General features: G+C 33.0%; 1 protein-coding gene across 2 annotated transcripts in view; it reads left to right on the top strand.

The window, feature by feature from the left end:
- The window catches only part of INTS6 (integrator complex subunit 6), a gene marked incomplete at its 5' end in the record, with an annotated part of 84,822 nt that overhangs the window by 17,704 nt on the left and 50,331 nt on the right, over positions 1-16,787 (top strand). For both annotated transcript variants that reach the window (XM_084235147.1, XM_084235146.1), the window contains one exon: positions 3,120-3,209. In XM_084235147.1, the coding sequence (XP_084091273.1) occupies positions 3,120-3,209 (90 nt within the window). The remainder of the gene's footprint in view (positions 1-3,119; positions 3,210-16,787) is intronic.

Raw genomic sequence — 16,787 nt, 5'->3', positions numbered from 1 at the left:
TTTTAGGACATGTTTTCCGCCAATTTATGAGTACAATGCTATTGGTAGAAGGTAGGAGAGGAGAGTTACTGTTAAATGTACAGAGATACATATAGTTATTATATATGAGAGTAGAGCTTATGTATCATGTGCTGAGCACAATTTGGGTAACTACTCAGTAAATGTTTGGATAATGGATAGTGAACACAAATAAATGGACAGTGGTTATCTGGATAGATATAAGAGGGAGGTGTGTACTCTTGTAACCTAGCAGATTCATGAGTTCTGTGTGTCGGGTTGGGAAAGCACTTATTTATATTAAGGTAAAGGTAACATATCTATATTTTTTGAAGTTTTTGATATTTAAATAATTATAAATGGATCCGTCAACTTGGGACAGGTTTGAGTAGCCTTTTAATCAGGGAATATTGACGTATTCCCAGTGCTTAAATATTTTGTGTTTAGTGCTGTGGAAGAAACATGACATAGTCCTTGCTGTCATAGTTTTCAAACACCTGAAATAATAGCATAAATATACATGATGGTGTATTTTAAAAAAAATTGTCATAAAAATGCATGTCAGAATTTACCATCTTTTTTTTTTTTTTTTTTTTTGTGGGACCCTCGACGGCAGCTGGGAATGAACCGGCGCCGCAGAGGCTGCGGGCAGCCTCGCAGCCCAGCGCTCAACTGCTGCGCCACCTGGGAGGCCCAGAATTTACCATCTTAACCACTTTTAAGTGTAGAGTTGGGTAGTGCGAAGTATATTCCTATTGTTGTATAATTATGGTATATATATTTAAAGCCATAATTTAAAAGAGAGAGTATCAGTGTTTTAGGGAAGTGATACTAAAAATGTATTCCATTAAACAACTCAAAATACAATTTTATTTGAAGAAAAGATCCACTTATCTATGTTTTATTTTAATTTGAAAACTACTACTATTAGAATTTAGAGAGGGAGAAAGTCCAGAAAAGAGGAAGGCACTAAGTGGACCTTAAAAATGATTAAGAATTAAATGGGCTATGGGCAGAGAGAAGGAAAAGCATTGTACTTGAGGGAATCAATCAAAATGCAAAGGTGGAATGAACAGTAGAATTTACTATTTATATTAGGGTTGCAATGATATGAGAGGCAACATGGTAAAATGTTTCCCAAAATGTCTTCTACTTACCATCATTGTTGTAAAGGAGGATGGTAAGGTAAATTTATGTTGTTGTTTTTTTTTTTTTTCCTACAGTGCCCCCCTAACATTGATTGTTACTATGCATTCAAAATCTTAGCATTTTTAGCCAACATATTTTAATTTTATTTTTACCAGAGGAAGCTTTCTCCATCTGGAACCATTGTTTCTTGGACACCAGCTTGAAAAATACCTATGCCATTTACAAGTTGTGTGACTTGATTACGGAATTTAATCTACCAGAATCTCTCCTCCTGCTACCCGCCCTCTTGTGATGATTAGGTTATGATTATAGTTACTATATATGAAAAGTATAAATTCATTCAACAAATGCTGAGTATGTATTGTAATATTCTAGGAGTTGTTTTATGTAAATATAAGGAAAAGGTTATATAACAATAGAATATTATATGCTTATAACCCTTCTACATCCTGTGGACATTAGCATCTCCTAGCCTGCAGTCTTGTAAGAAATGTGGAACCTTATTCTCTATCCCAGACCTACTGAATCGTGATCTGTATTTTATCAAACTCTCCTAGTGTTCATATGCATATAAAATTTGCCATATGCTGTTCTACATCACATTCAACAAAATCTCATTCTGTCCACACTGTTAGAACTACTTGAACACTGTTAGCAGCAGAATAGCAGATAAATTAATATCTTTGATTTCAAATACAAGATTTGCCTTTTGTACTTTAGTTGTAGTTTTATCATTTTTTTAACTTTTATTTAGTTTTTGTTTTTCCCTTTAAATATAACTTTATTTTTACTCTCCAGTAGACACCTTTTTAAGTTAAATTTGGTCTTATCTGTTGAACATACTTTAGGGAGTTATATACCATTGCATGATAACATGACTTCTAACCAATGAGTTTTAATTTTATGGATTTCCCCTCCTTTTAAAAAAATGTATTCTTTTTTGACGTACTATTTGGATACTCCCATACGGTATTGCTATGGCAATGTACCCATCACCAAATCACCCAGAGTTGCCCACCATGGTCCATTGTGTTTCCTTCCCTCTTTGTTCTTAACTCTCACCCCTACTCTCCAAATACTTTAGTTCTGTATTTAGCTTTCAAGGATTAGTTTTGAAGTTTTGTCTGAACCTCGTGTAGTTTACTCTTTGTCTTAAAGAGTTATATAGACTGTGCTTAATTTCTTAAATGGGAGTCATATGTAAAAGATAAAACATTTATCAGATGAGTCCCTCCAAAATGTCACATAGAATTGAGTGTAGTGCTTCAAGAGTAGCTTGGCCAAAAATTTGAATGGAAAAGATAGTTATTTCATCTTATATAGAGAGCATTTGAGAGCTCTGAGCAACTGTTCCATTGCCTCTGCTATTGTTTGTATACCCCACAACAAGCAATTTCCTTGAGGAAAAAAAAAAGCTTTAGAATTTTAATTGTTTATATTGGTTTATGGTTGAATTTTGCTAAGCTTACAAAAGCCTTAGTGTTTCCATGAAACTAGTTCTTAGAGTCCTTCCATCCACATACATCTAGATACTCGTTTAGACACTGACTATAGGTATCAATTACATTATTGGTAATGTTCACCTACTGTTTTACCTTTTGTTTTAAGAGTTTCTCAAAATATGCCTTTCTCTTTTAATTATATCTAAAATATGTTGAATTATTAGATGTTAACTATAGGGTCTCATGAAATTAAAAGCTTTTTGTTATATAGATATAAATGCTCACTGTAGAAATTAATACAAAAATGTATAAAGAAGGAAAAAAAATCCATCCTTTACCTAATCCCACTCATTCAGGAACTGTTTGTTTCCTTCTGAGTAATTTTTTAATCTACAGAAGGTGTGTGCTGTACATAAAATTTAACAAGATAGGAGAATTTATATACTATTCTGAGAATTGGCTTTTTTTAACTCAAAAATAAAGCTAAAGTATAGCCCTTACTAATGTGATCAATGTGTTTCTTGATTTTAGGGAAGAAACCCGTTTTTCTTGGAGCCAGCAATAATTATTACAATTACTGATGGGAGCAAGTTGACTACCACCAGTGGGGTCCAGGATGAGGTAAGTTATGTTTTATCAAAACAGTGGAAGCACATGCCTTTGCCTAATCTTTATTTGTATATGTATTGTAAGATACTGGATATCTTAGATTGGTTCCTTCTTGGATTATTTCATGCAGTCAAGAGTCCTCTGTTACCTAACACTCATTCACCTTCTCTGTAGCAGTGGTCTCCAAATTTTCTTGACTAGGAATCAGTTCTGTGAAAAAATTTTAAGCCTGTACCCATACTTCTATGTGTAATTTAGGTTGACAGTATCTGTTGATATAGCAAAGTTAGTAAAATTCTTACTTTCAGGTTTAAAAAAAGGAGATAGCATTCTATTTATTTCTTCCCTTATTTCAGTGGATTGTCACGTACACTCCACTGAGGAGCCCTGCAGATGAGTACAGCACAGTCATAAGGAGGTTAGAATTTGGAAAAGTTAAGGTTCTTGGACATTTTATTCTGTCATGTGCAGTATCAGTAATTCATAGCTAGCTTCATCTAGTCTATACTATCGATAGCATCCATTGTGCACAGCTGGATTTGTGTGATGTGATAGGGCAAAAAGAATATTTTTTTTTAACTTACTATAGTATTTTAACAGTTGTTGAATGTGTATTTGTTATGCTGGTTGTTTTTCTTTAAAATCTTGGTTTTCATTGTATTTACAAAGAGTTTGATTATTCAGTTATTTTGAGAACTACTTTCATTTGTGTAACATTGTGGAATGCAAATTGGACATGGAATAAGGACTTGTGGGTTTTAGTCTTTGTTCAACTACTTTTCTAGCAGTGAACTTTGTGCCGGTTACCTAATCTCCCTAAATCTTTATCCTTATCAGTGAAATAAAGATGTTACTTCTTGTCTTACCTCATAGGGTTATTGCAAGCCTGAGATAAAATCATGGATGTGAAAATGCTTGGTAGGTTGGAAAGAAAAGAATATAGTCTTGTTTTACTGTGAAGCATTAGAACCAGTAAAGAATTGTGATGACCTGATTTTGATTTGGGGAAAAGAGAGCCAGAATTGCTTTATTTAAGTAGTTATTTTACTTAAGTAGTTATTTTAAAGGGAATTTAGGATATAAATTTAGAGGTAGAACTGAAAAATTAGGTAGATTTATAATTAAAGAATTCATAATTAAATAATTAATTAAACTTGCAGTGGTCCATAGATAAACTTTTTGAGCTTTCTTGAACTTTGTTGACATGTATAACCAATTATGTTCTGCCTCTATCATGAACAGATGGATGTTGATTATATAAATGAAGAAGCAATACAAATATTGCTTAAGTTTAAATTTGAAACTCTTGATTTATATGTCCGACTTAACTTTTGTTTTGAAATATTCAAAGATTGAAGTATCAATAATCAAATCAGAAATAACTTTAATAGAATCCCAAATAATAACTTCTTTCTTTAGTTTTATTTTATATAAGATGAACGTGTTTAGAGGGTTTTTGTTTTATCCTTAATGATTTTGACTTGTAGTTAATGATGACTGTAAAGATACTCTGTTTTTTTATTGTGAAATATTCCTGCATTCCTGGATTATCCACTCAAGGTGCTCTGTCTTACTGCCTTTGTAGAAATACCTTTTGGAGGTACTATATATAATTTGTTCCCTTTTATCTGGATGTGTTTTGTTGCCAATATTTGTTTTGTAGGGCCTCTTCCAGCTTTTAAAAATATCTTGAAATATATGAATATTGGAATTGTTCACCTTTCTTCCATGGTCCTTGGCAAGGACATTGGAGATATGGGACTATTTACAATAAACTAAAACTGCCTTGCTTGTAATGTTGGGAAGACTTTCCTATGGGCAAAGATCTTAATTTTTAGGTCTGTTCATTTATATCTTGTGTGATAGGTTACATAACATGGTGAGCAGAATTTACATTAAAAAATGAATTTGTAGATACTGTTGTATTGAGTCTGGTAGTCATCAAGATCAAAATTGATTTTCTACTACTATTTCTTACTAAGTTTAAAGATTTATTTGTTTTATGGCAACAGTTTAATTCGGTTATGAATTTGGAACATAGGTCTGTGAGTTGTTTTAGTGTTCATTTGACCCTTTGCATGCTAGGCTCTTAATGTCCCAAGGAAACCCATCTTGTGAGGCAGAGATTGTACAAATATGTATGTTGTTGAAGTTTATGCTAAACTGTTGTGCAGTATTCATCTGTTCTAGCTTAACTAAATTTTGTGATTCATTTTAAGGAATTTTCTAATTGATGAAAAGCATAAATATGTTTTGTGTGTGTATGTGCACACATGCTACATATGATTTATATTGTTGTAATTTCTGCTTGGGAAGAATAGAATTTTGCCATAAACTCCCAATTCTTTAGGTTTGTAACCTTTGCCTTTGGCAAAATGTGATTGTATTGAAGGAACAAATGGGTCATCAGTGTCCATCTTAGGATATGTATATATAATTCTTGATTGGTATTGATGTGTGTGATCTCTTATTATTTATGGAGCTGTGCACTCTATCGACATAATATCTTTTTCAGAGTCATGTTATCTCATATGGTAGATTATTATATCTGTTCTATTGTCCTATTTTTCAGTAGTAAGTGTACCTGCTGCTTCAAAATAATTTTTCACAGCACATGGAGAATTAGAGCTCATCCAGTCTTTTATTTTACAAATGAAGGAGAATGAGATCCAGGGAGCAAAGTAATTTGCTTGTGGTTATAACATTTGTTATGATCAGAATCTTTACTAAATTGATCTAAATTCCAAAGACATCTGAACCCCTCCATCCTAGTGCTTTTATGTACTATCTATTTCATTCTGTTCTTTTTGTCTTAAAATTTACCTACTGTTTACCTGGCATCTTATTTGTCTACTTCTTGTTTCCTATATACTTGTGACGTACATACTCTATTCTCATGACGAAGGCGGTTCTAGGCAATGAGGATAACAAAAAATGAATAGATTGAACTTATGGTTCTTGAGTTAATAGTGTTTTGGGGGAGATCACCTATTAAATGGTTTTATGAATGATAAAAGAGAGGTACATGCTATGTGTATGGGAGCAGTGAATATGGAGGGTGAGGAAGGGTTATTAATATTACCCATCTTGTGTATATATCAAGTCCAATATAATACCAGTTTTTACAGCCATTTAAATTCTGATTAATTAAATTCAAGAATTTTTTTGCGTGGTTTGGTATTGTGTGGTTCAGCTTATATCTGAACTTGCTTATCAAGAAGCATAGTATAAAATTACTGTGAGCCTAGAAAATTGTTAATGGAAAACTATTGCCATGTTGTCTCTTGATCTGGCTAACTTTGTACAGGCTAGAATGACCCAACTTTTTATAACCCATCTGTCAAAATAATACAGGGATGTCATTTCCTTCTTGACAACTCATCACTTAGTGTGTTACTGACCAAAGTCTTGGGCTCTATGTGATATTTTACCTTTTTTCATGACTTGATCTATTTTGGCCTCATTTAACTGAAATCCAGGACATTGTCTGAGGTGTGTTTTCATCGTAATATTTTTGGATAATTTTAGGATTTTTGGTGTCTGCCTGTGTTGGAAGTATATTTTTTACTTTTTTTCTTTTTTCGTTTTTTGAGAAAACTGGTTGTTTGCAATATTTTCACTTATGAGGTGTGAGTTAGATGGGGCTTCGAATTCCAATACACAAGAAAATTCTATTGCTTACACATATCATAGTAATTTTAGTTGCTGATTTTGATATTTAGTACTTGGTGGTGAAATACTAGTACCATTCATCTTGTTCTATTACTGATATAATAAATAGGAGAATGATTTGGTAGAATCACCAAATTATAATTAGAACTATTGAGAAAAAAAATTCTGATTTATTTCCCTGCAAAGATCCTTCCTTGTGTTCTTTTACAGTGGAAAACTATTCTATGGGCTATTCCAGGAGCATGTAGCTTACTGTATTGCTCAATAATGCAGCCCAGAAGAAATTCTGCCAGTACCTTCTTAGGTGATGAATGACATTCCAAGACAGTGTAGCAGTTATTTTTCTCTAATGAAAGTGCTAGTAGTAATAATATTTTTCAAATATTGAGATTTCTATATACTGAAGGATCTTTCTGTTTCTCCCTCTATTGATGTTATAGTTGCCCTAGAGACTAACATTTTAGAAAAGCTATTTATGGCCCAAAAAACCTCTAGGTTTTGACTTTCATAGATTTCCTTACTTATGAATTTTCCCAGCTTTTTAAGATAAACTAGAACCACTATTTTTATAACTTGTTGGCTGATGTTTAGAAAGATCATGTGTTTGTGGTAAGAGAAGCTGCTATTCAAATGGCTATAGATTAGGGTCTTTCAATTATACAGTTTTCAAATTAATGCAGAAGTTTAAACAGTCTTTGAGATATGGATTGGTATTAGTGATTTTTATCTTTTATAAGGATAATTTTTATTTATTTTTTGAAGATTTATTTATTTGTGCGTACAAGAACTGGGTACAGGCCAGAGGTGCGGGCGGGGGGGGGGAACAGAATGGGCAGATTGACTGAAATATACTGTTGAGGGGAGCAGCAGGGCGAGTCAGGAGAGGTCTGCCGTGCCATGTGCGAAGCTCCCTGGCTGGAGATAAAACTCATGCTACAGTGGCTGTGAACAGCCTCATAGGTTGTGTCCCAACTCCCTGCGCCACCAGGGAGGCCCCCAAGGATAATTTTTAATTATGACTTACAATTACAGTTTGTATTTAGTTCTTCATGATCTGTAATAATTGAAAGATAATCCAGAATTTTTTGAAATCTTTCTGGTATCTGAAGTAGTTCAGAAACCACATCTACTCCTCCCTATGTTTTTATTTCATGCAAATCACTAAAACATGGGCCAAAAACTATCAAAACTACTTTGATCAGTAAAGGTTTTTGAACATATGAAGTAGTTTTTTTCCCAGTCTACTTAGAATTTTGGGGAAAGTTTTCTTTTTTCAAAAGATCTCTAAGAAATTTGAGAGATGATATTGAAGTATAATAGAATGTGTCAAACAGATCTGTGTTATAAATGCATTTCTGAGTTTTATGTTTATCATTTAGTTAGTGGTCTCTTACTACTAAGCAGCATCAATACTGGCTCCTGCCTTATTGACTGACTCAGTCACATGTTCTACACATGTACAACATTATTGTATTTGTTAGTCTGTATCAATTCAAATTTCTAAGGACATTTAATAAGAATGTGTTGGAAGTAGATCACTTGCATTTTGTTTTTTACATATAGTTTTGGTCCTGTTCTTGCAACTCTTGGATTTATTACTTCTGGAGAACTATAGATATGTATCCATCTGCGATTATTAGTATATTGAAAATACATAATTTTAATAAAAATGTGTAATGAAAAGGATGGTGATTAAATATTTCCATTTAATGTCTAAAGAAGTTTTTTACATTTTTTGTAGTCTCATTAAATATACCTCCTTTCAGGGTCATGTGGAAATTTTGGAAGTTCTTCTAGACAAACACTGCAATAGAATAATCAAAAAGGTGGTTGATCAGTCTTTAATGATTACTTTTAACCAACCCATTATCTAGCTCTAATATGAAAGATATATCAAAATAGTTTTTATTTAGTGGGTGAAGCACCCTTCACCTGTCAGAACCAACACATAGTAAGATACATTACACATGTAAGGAAAATTTTGTTTAACGAGGTATATTGCTTTGCTGAATCTAGCTGTTTCATATATAAACCATTCTGATATTTACAACAATAGTTTCAAGTTACTGCATCAGAATCACTCAGGATGCTTTATAAATTATACCTGCCTCAGCTCTAATTCTGGAAATCTTGGTTCAGTTGATCTTAACAGGGACCTGTTATTTGTGTTTTTGTAAGTGGCCCAGTAGATTTTGACATACAATCAGATTTGGAAAAGCCGTAGTTTTAGAATGTATTATATTTTTTAAAAAACCAACAAAAAATACTTATGAAAACAAGCAACTTTAATAAAACAAGTTAAAACTGTTTCACTTACGAGGCCAACAAAATATTTTTTTTAAGGTAATTAATTCTTGACCTTTGGAATTGTTAAACTCCAGAATGAGTCTCTAAGGCATATGGGCTAAACCTTCTGTGAATATTTATTGAGTTTGAAATGGTTTGGAATTGATATTGGATAACCCTGCAATATTAACTTTTGAGTCAGTAGTTATTGTTATAGTAGTGCTATATTGAGGTCGAATCATACTCTGAGATGGAGTAGATACAGAAGAGGCTAAGAAAAAGGGAATAATTAATTCATATCATTTGTTATGTGCTTGCTATTCTGGCCTTAGTTTTCACTAAGATGAGAGCAATTTCTAAATATTTAGTGATAGTAACATTTAATTTTTGCTTTCTGTAGAGTTGCTGCTAAAATACTCGAGCATAATGAATTATTTCAATTTTGAATTTGTGAAATATATTTTAGATTAATTCAGTAATAATTTTTCTTGTGTAGTAACTGCTTGTGCATGTGAATAAGGGCATCACCAGACATTTGTATGTAGTACTACTATATTCCAGGTACTGGGAACACACAGATGGAATTAAGCAAGGCTCTTGTCTTTAGAAAACATTGGCCCTTGAAGACAGTTAAATAAGCATTATAATATACTGAGATAAATCTCATGGTAGAAATAAACAGAAGGTTCCGAGGCAACATAAAGACAGGAATTAAGTTTTGAGTAATGATGAGTAAGGAATTGAGCCATGCATGACATGTAAGGAAGAGGCAATAGGATGTAAAAGTGAAATGTAAGTAGAGGCCAGATTGATACCATCGTAAGTAGATTGGACATCATTCTGTTAACATTTACAGATGAGATCTTGAAGATGTTAAGCTGTGAGTCATATGATCAGATTGCATTTTAGAAAATTTGCTTTCCCAGAAAGGTGAAAGAAGATAGATTGAAGGATGGTAAATTAGAAGAATTAGCAAGTTGTATTCAATAACCTAGGAAAAAATCAGGTGTGCTAAAACTAAGTTGGTGTTGAACAGGAAGGCAGAAATCTGAGAGATTTTTATAGGGATGCTAGGGCTAGGTAGATTTTTCAAAGACACTAAGGGAGGAACAAAAAGCAAAGTGTTTGAGAAAGGGGTTTTGAAACTAGGATCCAGCCAGGCTTGGACTTCAGAGGATCTGTGAATTCCCTGGAATCTTACTCAAGACAGTACATACGTGTGTTTGCACATTTTTCTGGCTTAGGGAGGTCTACATCTTTAATCATATTCTCAAACAAATAACACTGGTCTAGTATTAATTCAAGGTTCCAATTTGGGAGTTTAAATGGACATAGGTAGCGTAATTGAAATGAGGTATTGACAAATAGTAGAAAGGAATATGAAACAATTTTGTGATGTAAAGTATTGTTTTTTTTTAGGGTACAAAAGTTTTAGAAGAGTTATTTGCCAACTTTTAAAGCAATTAACCTCAAGCAGTCTATTTGCCTTTTAACATTAAGAAAAGTATTAAGAAAAGTATTTTGTATTTAAAAATAGAAATAAGCAGAATTTTATCTCTGGATTTAATTCTCTGGTGAGAATTTTTATTTTGAAAGAATAAATAAAACAGCATTAAGTCATCTTATTTAAAAATTCTTCTAAGTTGTTTTTAATTTAGGGCCACAGCGATGGGAGCATTTAAAATTGGTTATGTCAAGCAAGTGTGAACATAGAAATTCAAAATGCTAGGACAAGAACATTGTGTGTCTGGGGTACACCTTCCGTTCATCAGTGTGCTATTCAATAATAGGTTGATTTTAACCAGATTGGTAGTTTCCAGTTAAACCCAGATGAAATCAGCCTGATAGGTGTATTTCATGCCTCTTTAAGTCACATTACAATTTGACAGTTTGGAAAAATTGAGTACCTGGTCTCCTGAAGAGGCACACTCACATAAGAGTTAGGTTGCTAATTATCTATAAATACTTTCATTATACTTACTTAGCTGAATTGTAAAAAGAGTTATATAACTTCCACTTTAACCTATTCTTTTCAAATGTAGTAAGATAGAGTTAAAAGCTTTCAGATTTCTATATTAGTAGCAAACTTTGTGTAGTGATTGGAAATTAAATGAAACTATGATCTTTACATCCAGGCACAACTACATTTTGATCTAGACAAGGCTATTTTAGTATATTTTTCCCCACGCTCTGTCTTTTCAGATTGAATTACTGATTTTTTCCCCTTTTGTTTTGTTTGTTGTGGTTTTGATGTTTTTTTTCCTTTCAGCTAAAGGAGCAGCCCAGTGGTTTTCAAGAAGTGCCAAAGTGCACTGACTGTCTCATGATGACTGGTGCCTCAGGGAGGGTCATGATTCCTGGATACAGGATCGACCTGATCCTGGATGTCACTTCAAGCAGTCAGATCGTGGGGAAAGCCTTGTCTAATGGCTAGCCTTCCTCAAAAGTCTGATGCTAGTCATCTCGGAAGGCCTCACAAAAAACCTTAAAGGTGAGCAGAGTAGAGTGTAGTTCTCTCTGGGGGCTGTGACTATTTGTTGGAGAACATGATTCAGTATAGAATGACAACCTAAACCTGAACAATCCAGGTTTATTGTTAACTTTAGTTTATAAATTTTTGATGATGATGATCAGACCCCAGTTTTTGAGTTATTAGAAACTACCTTAGTTAAGATCTATAAAGGAGGAATTTATTATTTCCTGGGACCTTCAGATCCTTAAGTTAGTATTTGTTGTCTTAAATGGAAATAGTTGACTATTTATATCAAACCTAAGGAGCATTTGGTTATAAAATTATATTTTCTTAAGTATATATGAAAAAATTTAGGTATTGAGGTTAGTTATATATTTATCATATAACAATTATAAATTAGGCAATCGGCATTCAGCATTTGAAAGGTCAAATTTGAATTTCATTTGTCTGTTATTGTAATTTTTTATGAAAACATAGGCACCTCTGAAGCAGTTTGGATAAATAGGTAGCTTATATTTGTTGTTTTCAACTTGAAGAATATTAGTACTATCTGCATTATTTGAATAACATCTTTAACCCCATGAGAAGATTTTTCAGAGGTATTTTGAGCATTTTAGTTTGGGAAAAATTTACTTCTAGGCCTTTTTCTCTGTTTTGAACCACTAACAGAATCTAGTTTTTCCTACAGTAGTCATGATTGCTATATTTTCATGTAAACTCTAAAACTTGTCCTAAGACTTAATAGGTCTTTTTGATTGAGTCACCTATATTAATAAAAATAACATATGAACAAGCACCACCCCTAATGTATGTACATTAGTAAATTTAAAAATTTTATATGTCATTACTACAATAATATATAAGACATAAAGAAATAGAAATTTTGAAAGATAAGGCGATAAAGGTGTTACTAAATTTTCTTTAAGGACCAGATAATAAATATTTAGCCTTTTCTGCATTCATATGTTCTCTGTTGGAACTACTCAGTTTTGTCAGAGGATGTTTGTGGGTCATTTTCTATCTGACAAAATACATCGGAATACTATTTAGCAATAAAAAAGAATGAGCTACTGCTGACATAGTTGTAGATAGACGAACCTCAACAATATTTGTCTGTGTGGGGCAAAATTTTATTGTCTTTGTAGCCATAGGCAATATATTAAATGAATGAGTGTCACTGTCTTCAGTAAAATTTTATTTCTGAAAATAAGCTATGGACTGGATTTAGCTTGTGGACTATAGATAGATTGCTACGTCTTTTGGAGTATACCCTATTTTGTACACCACTGCCCGAGACCTTGAAGATGTGTCATACTACTTCTGTTTTGTCCTTTAAATGTCAGTTTTAGAGTGCAATTCATCTTCCTTAATGATACCATACAGAAGAAAACTAGAACTCACAATGTATTCAGTTTAATTGAACCCCAGTGAGGTTCACACACAAGATTAGATCATGAGTTTGTTAAAAGAGAAAGGTAAATAATTAAGATATGGTGTAAGAAGTAAAGTGCTTACAGCATTAGCTGCTGAAAATGTGATACTGGTGCTGGGAAATGATGTCTCATTGTGAAATTTGCATCTTTGCAAAGTCAAATTTGTTAAGTAGATGGGTTCAAAGGCATAAAGGTGTGATAAAAGAGTATGTCAGAGAACCTCATATACCTTAGTACTGGTAGCTGGCACAGGGTTCAAGAAAGAAGTGCAGGACTTGAGATTGGAGAGACTGGCATGGCTCACTATGTATGCTATTTCTAAGGAATGTGGACTTTGTCTTATAAGTTGGTAATAATTGAAGGAATTTTATTTAACTGAGAATAAAGTGGTTAGATTTGATTTTGGATAGTGGCAGTAGTGTGTGGAATAGACAAGGACTACCTATTTTTATTTTTGGTAACTTTTTCCCCCCTTTTAACTACTTATAAAGAGGATGCAATTGTTTGTGGGTCATTTTCCATCAGACAAAATACGTTGGAATACTATTTAGCAATAAAAAAGAATGAGCTACTGCTGACATAGTTGCAGATAGATGAACCTCAACAACATTAGAGCACATATTGTGTAAGTCTGTTAAAGATTTTCCATTAAGTAGATCAGTAATTACCTGAGGGTGGGCTGGGAATTGACTGTAAAAGATCACAAGGGATCTTTTCAGGGGTATTTGACATCTTCCAAAATTGGATAGTGGTGATGGTTTTACAACTTTGAATTTACTAAAAGAATTGAATTGAATACATTTAAAATCAGTACATTTTTCAGTAGGTAATTACACTTCAATAAAGTTTAAGAATCAGAAACACCTCAGAAATTCGTTGGAGTAAAACTTTGTTAGAGAGATTATTTCCAGTCAGTGCTGATTGTCAAGTGATTTACACTGAACAAATACTGATCTTCAGCTACTAAAACCAAATACATACATTTGAGATGTAATTGATATTTAATATTAGTTTCAGATATACAACAGAATGATTGGACATTTGTATGTATTGTGAAGTAATCACCACAATAAGTCTGCGACATCAATCAGTATACATAGTCACAAAAGATTTTTTTCTTGTGATAATTTTTAAGTTCTATTCTTTTAAAAATTTTCAAATATATAATATAATTAGCTACAGTCACCCAGTATACATTATGTCCCTTTTACTTATTTATTTTATAACTGTAAGTCTGCACCTGCTTGCTCCTTTCAGCCATTTTGCTCCCCCCTCCCCTCCTTACTTTTCCAATTGAGTTTTGATGCCACTTAGGCAGTCTTTCTCCTCTTATTTCCTGTATTGGGATTTCTGCTACCTAGCAGAGCATACAAAGCCCTTTATGCTTTGATTCCAACTTCTCCCATGGTTTATTACACTGCCACAGAGTGCTTCAGTCAACCCTGAACTGTCTGCATTGTTCCTTGAATGTATCACTCTCTTATCTTTACCATTGCCTGTTCCATAATTCTGGAATGCTTCCTATGTCTTCCCATGTTTCTCTCCCTAAAACCACCCTACTCTATTTGTTGAAGCACTGGTGGATTGCTGCTTCCTGTGAGGCATTTAGTAGCGCTTTCTCCTCTGTACTTCTAGAGTTTAGTTGTTACTGTTATGTAGTTTATCTGCTTTCTTACCACTGCCACTTGGTAAGTACTGACTTTGTCTTAGATTTTATGCTGGGCCTTGTAGGCCCTTTTAGTTTGCAAGCTTATATCCTTTAGTTTCAGGAATGTTGTTCTTTCTTTGACTTTTTTTGAATTTGAAATTCTCATGATTTTTTGCCTCTCCTGTCTGTTTTTTCTGGATATCAGACTTCTAAAATGATCTGTTGTCATCATTATGATCAGTCTTTTCTTTGTGACTTCTATCCTTGTCTTTGTTGTTCTCTGTAGCCTTGGCTTTTGCTTAGGTTTGCATATGTTTTAAGGTGAATTTCACATAATACAAAATTAATGATTTTAAAGTGAACAATTCAGTGGCATTTAGTACATCCTTTTCTTTTTAATAACCCCATCATACCTAGTAATAAATATTAAAGTGCTAATTTTTTAGTAGTGATTTATTTTTATTAATTGAAAATTTTTTTTTACATTATTGTAGTCCCTGTAGTTCTCCCATCACCATATCACTCATGAACCATCAGCATATTCCCTTGTGTTCTTCCCTCCCCTATTTTGACCCTCCCTCCTTTGCTATATGCCTCAGATTTATGGTCAGATTGCTAGTTTTGACTTGTTATTGACCTTTTGTTTGATTTCTCTGTACATATAATGATACCATCCAATATTTATGTTTTTCCTTCTGAATGTCTGCTAATTTTTGTAAGCTTTTTGCTTTGTTAAATCATCCATTATGTATGTGAACTTTGCATCTTTGCAAAGTCTTAAATTTGTTAAGTAGATGAGAACAAAGGCATAAAGGTGATAAAGCGATATTTACCTTTGTCATTCTAATTGCTTTACTACACATATTTGCTTGAACTTCCATTTTGCTATAAATGGTAACATTTCATCTTTCCTTTGATTGACTAGTATTCCATTGTGTTGATATACCGTATTTTAATACAATCCTCTATCATTGGGCACTTACTTTGTTTTCATGCCCTACCTATTGTAAATAATACTACAATAAACATTGTAGAGCATATAATTTTTTTGAATTATCCAAGCGAATCTGACTAATTGGGACTAAAGCGAGCTAGATCTTGGAGGTGCCAGCTTTCTGTTTACTAAGTCACAAAGACGTTTAGCATTGATTTGATTTGAATGTGTGCTTCCTTGCCTTAAATGCACAGAACGTGCCTGTTTACTTATTTTTTGCAGCAAAACAAAAAAACAAATTAACAGGCGTCTATTTGAACATTCACTTCAAGGTTTCTGAAAAGCTTCAGGCAAGATTTATTTAGGATATTGGTTCAGCTGCTGTGATTGGGCTTTAAGTAACAGTGCTTTTAAAAAAGTTTTTTCAGTCATATCAAAGACAAGTTGTTAGTGGTCTGGGAGGTAGGGTAGGATGGTTCTACTCCAAGCTGTTATTTAGGCCTCTAGATTCCTTCTACTTTGCTGCTCTTTGCTTTTATTTTATTTTATCAGAGTTCATCAACTAGAACTTGTCTACCTTTACTAGAAGATAATGTGGGAAATATAGTTTCTGTGAGGTAATCTTGTGTCTCACTAAAATTTAGGAAATTTAACTAGAAGGAAAAAAGATGAGATTTTGAGTAGCAGGTATCAGTTTCTGAAGCAAAAGTTATGGTACAAAAATTAATCATTTAAAAAGTTTTGGAGACTTCTTGTTATTATGACAGTTTAGATTTATCTTTTGTGTTTTTGCCTCAGACCTAGAAACGTAGGTTCTGTGGAATAGGAAATGGTGTGTGGAGAACATGACAGGTTTTAGAAGCAATCATTGGTATTAAATTGGTCATTGTAAAACATTCTTTTTTTCCTGAAAATAAAAAGTAAGTCACGAATTAGTGCTAGTACTTCCAATTCAAATTCAAGATAGGTATTTAAAATGTACTGGTTGAAGTATGTGTTCATGTCATAAAAAATTAGGTTTGATTTCTGACTTTGTAACTAATTAGAAATATAACCTAATTCTTCCTTATTCTAAGCTTCCTCATCTTTGAAATGGGAATAATAATAAATAATAACAACTATATTTCATGGTGGTTATAGTGAT

The sequence above is a fragment of the Talpa europaea genome (genome assembly GCF_964194135.1).
Source record: "Talpa europaea genome assembly, chromosome: 6".
In the NCBI taxonomy this organism is placed as follows: Eukaryota; Metazoa; Chordata; class Mammalia; order Eulipotyphla; family Talpidae; genus Talpa; species Talpa europaea.
This window is presented reverse-complemented; position numbering and strand designations above follow the sequence as displayed.